Source organism: Budorcas taxicolor, chromosome 16 (assembly GCF_023091745.1).
Source record: "Budorcas taxicolor isolate Tak-1 chromosome 16, Takin1.1, whole genome shotgun sequence".
In the NCBI taxonomy this organism is placed as follows: domain Eukaryota; kingdom Metazoa; phylum Chordata; class Mammalia; order Artiodactyla; family Bovidae; genus Budorcas; species Budorcas taxicolor.
In genome coordinates this window covers 69,894,867-69,907,499 of record NC_068925.1, presented here as the reverse complement: position 1 = coordinate 69,907,499, position 12,633 = coordinate 69,894,867, and the positions used below count along the sequence as shown (strand labels likewise).

General features: G+C 38.5%; 1 protein-coding gene across 1 annotated transcript in view; it reads left to right on the top strand.

Annotated features, from left to right (window-relative positions):
* Positions 1-12,633, top strand: part of CENPF (centromere protein F) — a 60,793-nt gene that overhangs the window by 10,798 nt on the left and 37,362 nt on the right. The window contains exons 5-8 of the mRNA XM_052654086.1: positions 651-942; positions 2,047-2,249; positions 11,223-11,348; positions 12,472-12,600. Coding sequence (XP_052510046.1) covers positions 651-942; positions 2,047-2,249; positions 11,223-11,348; positions 12,472-12,600 — 750 coding nt within the window. The remainder of the gene's footprint in view (positions 1-650; positions 943-2,046; positions 2,250-11,222; positions 11,349-12,471; positions 12,601-12,633) is intronic.

Genomic DNA, 12,633 nt, shown 5'->3' with positions numbered 1-12,633 from the left:
GAGTCTCTGTGTGCAAAGCTCTAGGGGGCGGGGACCAAGGATGGGCAAAGGAAGATCATATTTCAGAATTCACAATGGCAGTGAGTGCTCACATGCGTTTTTATGAAGTATATGAGGGATGCAGGATAAATACAAAAGCTGAGCCCAGTTGAAATAGATTGGACCTCAGATGGTGCTGGCTTCACCCTCCAGTGGTAAGTCTGACCGTTAGAACATTTCACTGGGTAATGGGACTCAGTGCGTCCCCTGACTTGATGAATGTTCTTTCTTGGTACATGGTAGAAGTGCTATTAAATACCTTCTTGGCATGGCTTTATGTTCTATTTGAAAATAAGTACATAGTCTTTTTAAAAATTTTTAGTTGTTGCATAGCTGATTTACAGTGTTGTATTAGTTTCACCTGTACAGCCAGGTGATTCAGTTATATATATATACACACACACACATTTTCATATTCTTTTCTGTTACAGTTTATTGCAAGATATTGAATATAGTTCCCTGTGTGTAAGATCTTGTTTATCTATATTACATGTAGTTTTTCTCCCACCACCACTTTCCTCTTTCATGAGCATATTTATGTCTGTGAGTCTAGTACGTAGTCTTAAATATTGTGACTTCTAAAGGGCTCTAAAGGGCTTCTGTTTTTACAGAAAGCAAGCCAGGCTATTCCCCAAAGCACCATGAATCACCGGGACATCGCCCGACATCAGGCTTCTTCATCTGTGTTCTCATGGCAACAAGAAAAAACCCCAAGCCGTCTTTCATCTAACACTCTAAAAACTCCAGTTAGGAGAGATTTCTCTGCATCTCATTTTTCTGGGGAACAAGAAGTGACTCCGAGTAGATCAACTTTGCAAATAGGGAAAACAGATGCTAATAGCAGTTTCTGTGATAATTCTAGCAATTCTCATCTTTTGGAGCAGTTAAAAGCACAGAACCAAGGTAACTTCTTGAGTTAAATTTTCCTGAGATAATTTCAGACATGACTCCAGACACTTTTAATCCTAGAAAGTGGTAATGTGTTTTGTTAGACCCATCAGTGGTTAACAGCCTGGTGATATGAAATAGTGTCTTTGGGATAATGAAAAAAGCTATCACCATTTGGAAAGATACCTTTATTTTACTAAAAAGCTGGTGCCGTGAAGACTTCAAAAGTAGGGTGAGTGGCTTTGACTTTGCGAAGCAGGGAAAAGTGGTTACTGTTGACATTCCCTGCGCTTCTCACCTGGCTCCTTTCGTGGCCCGTGGAACAAGCTAGTTTTGGCCAGAGGTGTGGCGTGTGTCTGCAGAACGGCTTTTGTGTGTGCTGCCAGGTTGTCCATATGGGGGCAAACCTGTAACCTTGGCTGCTGCACCGCGCTGCTGCTGACAGCCAAGGGTGCCAGGTGGTGTTTTGGAATCTGCTCTGCAGACTATGATCATTTCCAGTGCTGTGATAGATTGAAAATCACCATCAGCGTGCACTGGTGAGAGCTAGCTATTGCACGGCCAGTGCCTTTGGAACCAGTGTTGTGTATATGTGGGGAGAAAAAAATGAAAAAGAATTATTGTTAATTTTGGCAGTAGAGGAGGTTCACACTGTCTTGCTCTTTACTGGAGGTAAAGCCACTGGAGAACACAGGAGGATGAATTTTCACTGCTTAGCACTCATTTGCATTGATATAGGTACAAGCAAATATTTTAGGGTGTCTAAAACCAAGTGGTAATTTTAACATGGGGTATTATATGTGATACAATTTTTGCAGTTTTCTTAATAAGATACTATTCCTGATTTTAGAAAAGCATTCCCCCCTGCCACAAGTTTTCTATGAAAACATAAAAGTTTTCTTCTGCTTTTAATAGGATTTTTGAATACAAATAACAGTAAAAACTAAATATTGAAATTAAATCCAATTAAAAGCTTCTTTGTTTAATGTGAATTGATTTCTATTTGACTCACCAAAGATTTCAGAGTGTGGTAACGGTGATACATTCTGAGTTTAGTTGTAAATTTCTTTGTGAAAAATATGTGTTAATTGAAGTATGGGTTTTGTTTGTGATTTAAAGAACTAAGGAGCAAGATTAGTGAGCTGGAACTACGTCTGCAAGGACAAGAAAAAGAAATGAAAGGCCAAGTGAATAAACTTCAAGAACTCCAACTCCAACTGGAGAAAGCAAAAGTGGAATTAAACGAAAAAGAGAAAGTTTTGAACAAAACCCGGGATGAACTAGTGAGAACAACTTCACAGTATGACCAGGCCTCAACCAAGGTACTCAACTTTTCATCAGTTATTGATAAATCTGCATTTTTTCATACAATTATTTGGAAAGAGTATGCTTAGACTTGTAAAATAAATATTAGTAATGAACCTTATTAATACATACTACGCAGTATCGATTGCAGTTGAACAGTAAGTTCTTTTAGAATTTGGTAGATCTGGGTCAAATCTGGACTGTATATTTTGTAGCTGAGGGACTTGGACAAGTCGCTGATCTCTCTCGCACCTCAGAGGGTGGTGAAGAACAGAGATGTGCATACAGCATCTGGCAGATGCCTGATGCGTAGAAGAGGCGCTCGAAGTCATGGAGCTTTCAAAGAGGTTTAGGACATATGATAAGAGTTGAATCGATCTACTCATGGAAACCAATATATACCCTTCTGCCATTTAACCTTTTTTCAAGTTTTTTCTTTTGTATTGGGGTATAGCTGATAACAGTGTTGTGATGGTTTTACGTGAACAGCGAAGGGACTCAGCCATACATATACATGCATCCATTCACCCCCAAACTCGCCTCCCATCCAGGCTGCCACATGTCATTGAGTCGAGTTCCCTGTGCTGAACAGTATGTCCTTGTTGGTTATCCGTTTTCAACATAGCAGTGTGTACATGTCCATCCAAAACTTGCTAACTATCCCTTCACCCATCCTTCCCCCCGGCAACCATTAGTTCACTCTCTAAATCTGTGAGTCTGTTTCTGGATGCAATTTGAGTCATTTACTGACTCATTTGGCAAATATTTATTGACAGTCTGCTGTATGTCAGGCACTGTTCTAGACCTAGAATGCGGCAGCAGCAGTGAGTAGATAGACAAAAAGCACTGCCCTTATGGAGCTTCTTCCTAATGGGGGATGCAACGAAAGTGTATCAGGCACATTGACAGTGCGCTATATGGCGACAAGAGTAGAGAGAAATGAATTCATTTTATATATTTCTGAATTTTATTTACTAATGATTTGTTAAGGATTCTTGTGTCTATATTTATGAGGGATGTTGGTCTGCTGTTTTATCTTTTTGTACTGTCTTCGTCTGGTATTTGTATCAGAGGCAATTGTAGCTTCATAAAATGGATTGGGAAGCGTTCCCTCCTCTTCTGATTTTTTGGAAGATATTGTGTAGAATTGGTGTTATTTCTTTATAACATTTGGTAGAATTCTCTGTGAAACTGTCTGGGCCTGATGATTTCTTTTTGGGCGTTTTAAAAGGACAAATTCAATTTTTAAAATAGTGACAACTATTAAAATGATTTATTTCACATTGGATGAGGTGGGTTACTTTGTGATTTTAAAGTAACTTTCATGTAAATTGTCAAATTTATATATGTGGCGTTCATAATATTTCCTTCTTCTTTTGCTGACTGTAGGCCAGGCTTATTCCCTGTTCCTTTCTGATATTTGTGTCTTCTGTTTTTCTCTTGGTCACTGTCGCTGGGAGTTTCCAGTTTTATGGCTCATTTATTGATCTTACTAAAGAGTCAGCTCTTTAATTCATCGATTTACTCTATTTACTCTCTTTCAGTTTTTTTTTTGTTTTTCTGCCCTCTGTTATTTTCTTCTGCTTGCTTTGAGTTTATTTTGCTCTTTTTCTAGGTTGTTGAGGTGGGCCGCTTAGTTTATTGACTTGAGACTTTTCTTCTTTTCTAATGCAGACATTTAATGCGATAGATTTCCCTTATGTCTGGTGGATTATTCAGAAATACGTTGTTTAGTTTCCAAGTATTTGAGATTTTTCTCTTTTTGTTATTGATGTATTGTTTGACTCCTTTGCTGTCAGAGAACGTATTCTACGATTTCAGTTCTTTTAGATTTCTTGGGGTTTGTTTTATGGTCTAGGATATGGTCTGTCTTGGTATATATTTCATAGGCACTTGGGAAAAAAATGTATATTCTGTTGTTGAGAGCAATATTCTAAAAGTGTCATTCAGTTCAGTTCAGTCTCTCAGTCGTGTCCGACTCTCTGTGACCCCATGAATCGCAGCACGCCGGGCCTCCCTGTCCATCACCATCTCCCGGAGTTCACTCAAACTCACGTCCATCAAGTCGGTGATGCCATCCAGCCATCTCATCCTCTGTCGTCCCCTTTTCCTCCTGCCTCCAATCCCTCCCAGCATCAGAGTCTTTTCCAATGAGTCCACTCTTCCCACGAGGTGGCCAAAATACTGGAGTTTCAGCTTCAGCATCAGTCCTTCCAATGAACACACAGGGCTGATCTCCTTTAGAATGGACTGGGTGGATCTCCTTGCAGTCCAAGGGACTCTCAAGAATCTTTTCCAACACCAGAGTTCAAAAGCATCAATTCTTTAGCGCTCAGCTTTCTTCACAGTCCAACTCTCACATCCATACATGACTACTGGAAAAACCATAGCCTTGACTAGACGGACCTTTGTTGACAAAGTAATGTCTCTGCTTTTCAATATGCAATCTAGGTCGGTCATAACTTTTCTTCCAAGGAGTAAGCGTCTTTTTTAATTTCACGGCTGCAGTCACCATCTGCAGTGATTTTGGAGCCCCAAAAATAAAGTCTGACACTGTTTCCACTGTTTCCCCGTCTATTTCCCGTGAAGTGATGGGACCAGATGCCATGATCTTCGTTTTCTGAATGTTGAGCTTTAAGCCAACTTTTTCACTCTCCTCGTTCACTTTCATCAAGAGGCTTTTTAGTTCCTCTTCTCTTTCTGCCATAGGGGTGGTGTCATCTGCATATCTGAGGTTATTGATAATTCTCCTGGCAGTCTTGATTTCAGCTCGTTCTTCCAGCCCAGGGTTTCTCATGATGTACTTCATGCATATAATTTAAATAAGCAGGGCGACAGTATACAGCTTTGATGTACTCCTTTCGCGATTTGGAACCAGTCTGTTGTTCCATATCCAGTTCTAACTGTTGCTTCCTGACCTGCATATAGATTTCTCAAGAGGCAGGTCAGGTGGTCTGGTATTCCTATCTCTCTCAGAATTTTCCACAGTTTATTGTGATCCACACAGTCAAAGGCTTTGGCATAGTCAATAAAGCAGAAATAGATGTTTTTCTGGAACTCTCTTGCTTTTTCCATGATCCAGAGGATGTTGGCAATTTGACCTCTGGTTCCTTGCCTTTTCTAAAACCAGCTTGAACATCAGGAAGTTCACGGTTCACGTATTGCTGAAGCCTGGCTTGGAGAATTTTGAGCATTACTTTACTAGCATGTGAGATGAGAGGAATTGTGCGGTAGTTTGAGCATTCTTTGGCATTGCCTTTCTTTGGGATTGGAATGAAAACTGACCTTTTCCAGTCCTGTGGCCACTGCTGAGTTTTCCAAATTTGCTGGCATATTGAATGCAGCACTTTCGCAGCATCATCGTTCAGGATTTGAAATAGCTCCACTGGAATTCCATCACCTCCACTAGCTTTGTTCGTAGTGATGCTTTCTAAGGCACACTTGACTTCACATTCCAGGATGTCTGGCTGTAGGTGAGTGATCATACCATCATGATTATCTGGGTTGTGAAGATCTTTTTTGTACAGTTCTGTGTATTCTTGCCACCTCTTCTTAATACCTTCTGCTTCTGTTAGGTCCATACCATTTCTGTCCTTTATCGAGCCCATCTTTGCATGAAATGTTCCCTTGATATCTCTAATTTTCTTGAAGAGATCTCTAGTCTTTCCCATTCTGTTATTGTCCTCTATTTCTTTGCATTGATCACTGAGGAAGGCTTTCTTATCTCTTCTTGCTATTCTTTGGAACTCTGCATTCAGATGCTTATATCTTTCCTTTTCTCCTTTGCTTTTTGCTTCTCTTTTCACAGCTATTTGTAAGCCTTCCCCCGACAGCCATTTTGCTTTTTTGCATTTCTTTTCCATGGGTATGGTCTTGATCCCTGTCTCCTGTACAATGTTACGAACCTCTGTCCATAGTTCATCAGGCAGTCTGTCTATCAGATCTAGGCTCTTAAATCTGTTTCTCACTTCCACTGTATAATCGTAAGGGATTTGATTTAGGTCATACCTGAACGGTCTAGTAGGTTTCCCTACTTTCTTCAATTTAAGTCTGAATTTGGCAATAAGGAGCTCATGATCTGAGCCACAGTCAGCTCCCGGTCTTGTTTTTGCTGACTGTATAGAGCTTCTCCATCTTTGGCTGCAAAGAATATAATCAGTCTGATTTCGGTGTTGACCATCTGGTGATGTCCGTGTGTAGAGTCTTCTCTTGTGTTGTTGAAAGAGGGTGTTTGCTATGACCAGCGCATTCTCTTGGCAAAACTCTATTGGTCTTTGCCCTGCTTCATTCCGCATTCCAAGGCCAAATTTGCCTGTTACTCCAGGTGTTTCTTGACTTCCTACTTTTGCATTCCAGTCCCCTATAATGAAAAGGACATCTTTTTTGGGTGTCATTAGCTCCTGTTGATTAATGTTCTTTGTTGAATACCTCTTTATTTTTATTGATTTCCTGTCTAATTGCTTCCAGCAATTGTTGAGGAAAGGGTATTGCAGTCTCCCATAATTGTCTATTTCTCCTTTCAGTTTTATAAATTTTTGCTTCACTTATTTTGTAGTTCTGTAGTTTAGTTCATACACATTTAGGATTGTTATGTCTTCTTTTGGATTGACCTTTATCATGTAATATCCCTTAGTGTCTCTGATAATTTTTTTTTTTTATTCTGTGAAGTCCATTTTATCTGGTAGTAATATAACCTCTCCAGCTTTCCTTTGGTTAAAGTGTCATGATGTATTTCTTTCTCTCTTTTTACTTTCAGCCTGTCTATACTGTCAAGTTTAAAGATATGACCTTACTATGAATTAAAAAAAATAGCCTAATGTTAGTTTTGTAGGACAGCGCATAGTTGGGTCATATTTTTTAATCTACTCTTTTATTCCCTTTTAGAAATACTGTCTCTATTAATTAGTGTTTTTAGACCGTTTATAGTCAATGTAATTACTGATATGTCATGACTTAAGTTTTACATCTTAGTTTTTGTGTTTTATTTCTTTCATTTTCCATTCGGCTGTTTTCATTTTTCCTGCCTTCCCGTAGGTTACTTGAACACTTTTTAGAATTCCATTTTGAATTATCAATAGTTTCTGAGTATATTTCTTTGTGGGGCTTTTATGATTGTTCTAGATAATGTATGTCTACATACAATTTATCAGTTTATTGGTGTTGTCATTCTGTCAACTCTAATAAATTATTGAAAGTTTGCTTCTCTTTTTGTCCTTTTATCCTCCCCTATTTATAGTATAATTTTCTTGAGCATTTTTTATATATACGTTTAGAGCCACATCAGGTAGTGTTACACTTTTGCTTTACTTGTCAAACATAATTCAGAAAACTGAAGAAGAAGAAAAGGAAAGCCTATTGTATATACATTTATTGGGTATACAAATGTTCTTATTTTTCTTCCAGATTTCCTTCTTTCATCATTTCCTTTCTTTGTAAAGAACATCCTTTAACCATTCTTTTAGTGTAGCAACAAATCCTTTAAATTTTCTTTTGTCTGGGAATGTGTTTATTCTTGGGAGATATTTCTGCAGAGTATAGGATTCTGGGTTAACAGTTTTTTCTTTCAGTACTGTCATGCTTTTTCTTAGGTCTCGAGGTTTCTTGTTAATCTGCGTTTTTCTCTCTTTTCAGAGCTTTCTTATGTGTGTTTTAATAAAATATGTGGGTTTTCGATTGTTCTTGTTTTGGGAGTTATAGGGAAATGTTCATCTCTTCCATATTCCTGGAGGTGGTAGTCCTGCTTCATATTTAGAATTCCTCTAGTGCAGTGCTTTCCACAGAAACATTCTCAACAACTTTGGGTTAGATATATGACGAAACATGACGTCCCTTGATCTGTATGTATATTTACTCTCTTTGTGCAGTCTGGGTTTGTATGTAATTCGGTTTTCTAAGTTAGACTTGGATTCAAGCCCTGGCTCTATTTATTCCCAGTTTGGTTACTTTGGAGCTATTTAATTAACTTCGGAGCTTCAGTTGCCTAATCAATAAAATGGTATTAGTAATAATGCCTTTCTCATAGGATTGCTGTAAAGTTTGTGATAATTTTTATAAAGGCTTTAGCATAGTGCCTGGCATATGGTGAACTTATAATAGTTGTTCTTGTTATATTGAGTTCCTAGTCAGTTTGGTTCATTTTCAGTTGCTTTTCTGCCAACTCAGGCTTCTTTTGTATATGAGAATTATGTTAATTCTTTTACATGTTGAGGGCTTCCCTGGTGGCTCAGATGGTAAAGAATCTGCCTGCAGTGCAGGAAATCCAAATTCAATCCCTGGATCTGGAAGATTCCCCGGAGAAGGGAATGCTTACCCACTCCAGAATTCTGACTTGGAGAATTCTATGGACAGAGGAGCCTGGCAGTCTGCAGTCTATGGGGTCACAAAGATACTGAGCAACTAACTTTTACATGTTGTTTTGTTGGTTTTGGTGTGACAGGATCACCAGATCCTTCTCTCTAGCGTATATCATCAGGTCACTTACAAGATCGCGAATTAAAATTTTTGAATAGGACAGTGCTGAAAACATAGCTTTTGCTTTCTTCCTATTAGAGACTTCCCTCTAGATTCTTAAGACTCATTTATTCAATGTTTTCTGGATTCCATTTTTTTCTCATAAACTACGAATCCACCTAACTGAAAATTCAGTCTACCTTTCTCCATCTTGTCTCTAAAGATAGTATGACCTTGTCCAGTATGTTGCTGAAATCAGATTATCCTTTGCTTATGCTGTTTATTCCCTGATCTACCTTTAGAATTACCTATTAAATGAAATGGAGCTAATTTAGCCAAAGTCAACCACGCACTTCAGTAAACATATGCTGTTTCTAGTATGCTTCTTTTCCAAGTATTTACAGACCACTGGGATACAAGGTTTGAACTCAAGTAGAGACAGAGTGCTGGGGCTGGGCAGCAAATCTGGATTTCATACGTTATGGTTAAAAACTCAGGCCCAGAGTACTGAGCCTGTAGGGTCTCTATATACAAACTGTTATATACTCTCTACAAACTGTTAAAGGACTAGAGCCTTGAACCCTTTTTTAGAGTATTATGGAGCATTCATGACACCTAGTGGCCAGGTACTTGTATATGGGTGGTGCATCATAAATACCAACATTAAAAAAAATCTAAATAAAATATAAATTACTCCTAAAGGCTTTTTTTTTCTTAAACCAACTGTTTGTACAATAATAAGAAAGCATTATTGAGTCTGAGATCTTGTGGGTTGCAGTTTGAGGGAGTGCCAGCAGAGGGCGCCAGGGATTCATTCATTTATTCTGCTGTGCGTGGTTTCGCCCACCTCCCCGAGAATTGTCAAAATTTTAGACCATCATTTAGGCTGTGATTTTTGTCATAGTTGCTTACTGCTGTGTCCCCAGTGCCTAGCATGGTGCTTGACATATTTGCTGAGTTCATATTTATTATTGGTAGAAATAATTTCTTTCATACTTTTCCTTAGGGGTTTAAAAATTCAAGAACAATAAGGATAATGATGGAGGTATCTTAATGTTCAAAGCAGTGAATTAATTCGAACTACTGGCTCCATATTTTACTTTTTAAATTCAGGATCTTGAAAGTTCTGATATTTGCAAGATCAGACCAGCTTTATGTTTTCATCTTTGGTTAGTTAATAATTGGTGTCAGGTCTTAAGGGAAATTTTTACATAGCGGTTTCTTTTCCTCTTTGTTAAATTTCTAATAGTTCTAAATGGGTCTATAATGAGTCTCAGAGAAATGTATTAGTGGAGAGATTTGCCACACTGGGGTACATTTCTTTTGGATCAGGAATTCTCCCCCAGCAATGTGAGTTGTTCTTATTCTTCCTTGGGAATTTAGAGTTGTTTTGTAGGGCAGTTCTAGGATTTGAACACCACAGGGAAGAATTAGAGGAATGGGTTTTAACACTTTGAAGATTTAATTTTAAAGAGGATCCTAAATTTCAATGTAGTTCATGTTTTAAAAATTATTTTAAATATAACTGGCTGTGTAAAAAAGAATGGAATAATGCCATTGGCAGCAAACATGGATGGCCCTAGAGATTAGAAGCAAGTCAAAGACAAATATCACATGATATCATTTATATGTGGCATCTAAAAAATCATACAAATGAACCTATTTATAAAACAAAGACTCACAGACATAGAAAACACATATATGGTTACTAAAGGGGAAAGTAGTGGGGAGAGGGATAAATTGGGGATTTGGGCTTAACAGATACACGCTACTATATATAAAATGGATAAAGAATACAGCACAAGGAACTGTATTCAATATCTTATAATAATCTATAATGGAAAAGAATCTGAAAAAGAATGTGTGCGTGTGTGTGTAATTGAATCACTTTGCTGTAACACTGTAAATCAGCTATAGTTCAGTTTAAAAAAAGAGATAACCGGCTATATAAGAAGGCGAGTGAGTGTTCTTTGTGTTACTTTTGGCAGCTTGGTTTAAAACCCATTGTGATATTCTCTGGAGTGCTGTGAACTTCCAAACATTTAAAATGACATAGTGAGAGCATTGTGGAGCAATGCATATTAATATTTAAAATTTCTCACAAAATCTATTATGCTTGAAACAGACTACGTATGAGGATAATAGGTACCCTCTGGTTATTTTGCAGCCTCTAATTTGCACAAGTCAACATCACTGCATTTTAACCTCTCATTTCTGTACGACAAAATGTTAGGTGACTCAATATTCAGACACACTGATGTCTTTTATGGCACAACTTATGAAGGGCTTATTTAAATAGCCTATGTAAGTTTATATCCTTGCTGATATTTCCCCAATATAAATTTATGTGTGCTAAAATAATTGTAGTAGTTTTGGTATTTGGCTAATTGTTTTAGCCCCAACTTTGTATGATATAAAAAAGTCAAAACACAGTGTTAAACTTGAACCAGATCGTGGGACTAATTTTTCTAAAATTCAAAACGTTTGCTTCTTTCCAAGAATAATTTTTGTTTTGTATTGAACGTCTTAATTTGTTTTAGTGTACTGCTTTGGAACAAAAATTGAAAAAATTGACTGAAGATCTGAGTTGTCAGCGTCAAAATGCAGAAAGTGCCAGATGTTCTCTGGAACAGAAGATCAAGGAGAAAGAAAAAGAGTTCCAAGAGGTAAGGTAAACGGATTCATGAGGAGTTTGTCCAGAAGGCTCTTGTGGTCATTTCCTCGTTTGATCATTTGAGAAGAGGAGTGCCTGTCATCATCTGGGATGTCCCACTGCAGGGGAAATGCTGTGTGGGGAAAAGGTTACTGTACTTTCCTTCACACTTTTCCATCCTGCAGTTTTTGATTGGAGAAGGGCTTTAGAAATTTTTTTTTAATCCATGTTTTCTGATTTGTTTGAAATTTGATACCACGTAGAAAAGGATGGTATTTCTTGTTTCAAACACTCTGTGTTATAAGGGAAATTATATTACATTCTACAGCTGGTGTGTTTTTTTTGTTTTTTTACTTTTTTACAAGTTTTCTTTGTTTTTTAATTTTTTGGCCATCCCCTGTGGTGTGTGGAATATTAGTTCTCCAACCAGTGATTGAACCTACACCTGATCCACCTTGGAAGGTGGAGTCTTCACCACTGGTCCACAGGGGAGGTCCTTCCAGCTGTTTCTAAAGTCTGTGAGTTGGCAAATACATTAGAAAGGTGATTAATGTCTGAAGGGAAGAAGTTGGCAGACAAGTTAGGGCTGAAGATGCACTTGGATAAATCTTGGTTTCAGTTTCAGGTGAGTTAGCCTGGAAGTAGGTCTGTAGTCCTTCAGTGAGAGTTATTGGAATTGTTAATCTGGTGTCCTTGTGTGGTTATCAAAGTTAATTGGTGGCATGTACTTTCGGTTATTCTCAATGGTCAGTGGTGTGTGATACTTGATGTCTTAAGCTCCCTTTTCGAGTGTGTTGATTTCTCAGTGGAGTTGTGACTGGTTGGCTCTCAGCCCTACCCTTTTGTCCCTGGGTACCTCAGAACAGAGGTGATTCATTTAGGATGGGGATGAGGTGCCAACGGGCCAGTTTCCACGTGTTCTCCTGGGGGACTGCTTCCTCATCCGCTCAGAGACTAGGATCTGATTCCTGGGACCGGTGCTAAGGCTGCCTGTGTTGGTCATCAAGTAGATGCCGACTGGCTCCATCCTCTCCTGTTCTTTCAGAAGAGCAGTGCCTGGAGGATGTCTGGGTCTTGCCCTGGGCTCTCCCTTGTTAACCAGCGTCTGTTGGATACATTTGTCTTTCACTTTTTAGGAGCTCTCCCGTCAACAGCGTTCCTTCCAAACCCTGGACCAGGAGTGCACTCAGATGAAAGCCAGGCTCACCCAGGAGCTACAGCAAGCTAAGAACACATACAACATCCTACAGGCTGAACTGGATAAAGTAGGGTGCCAACTTATTTCTCCCTCCTCCGTA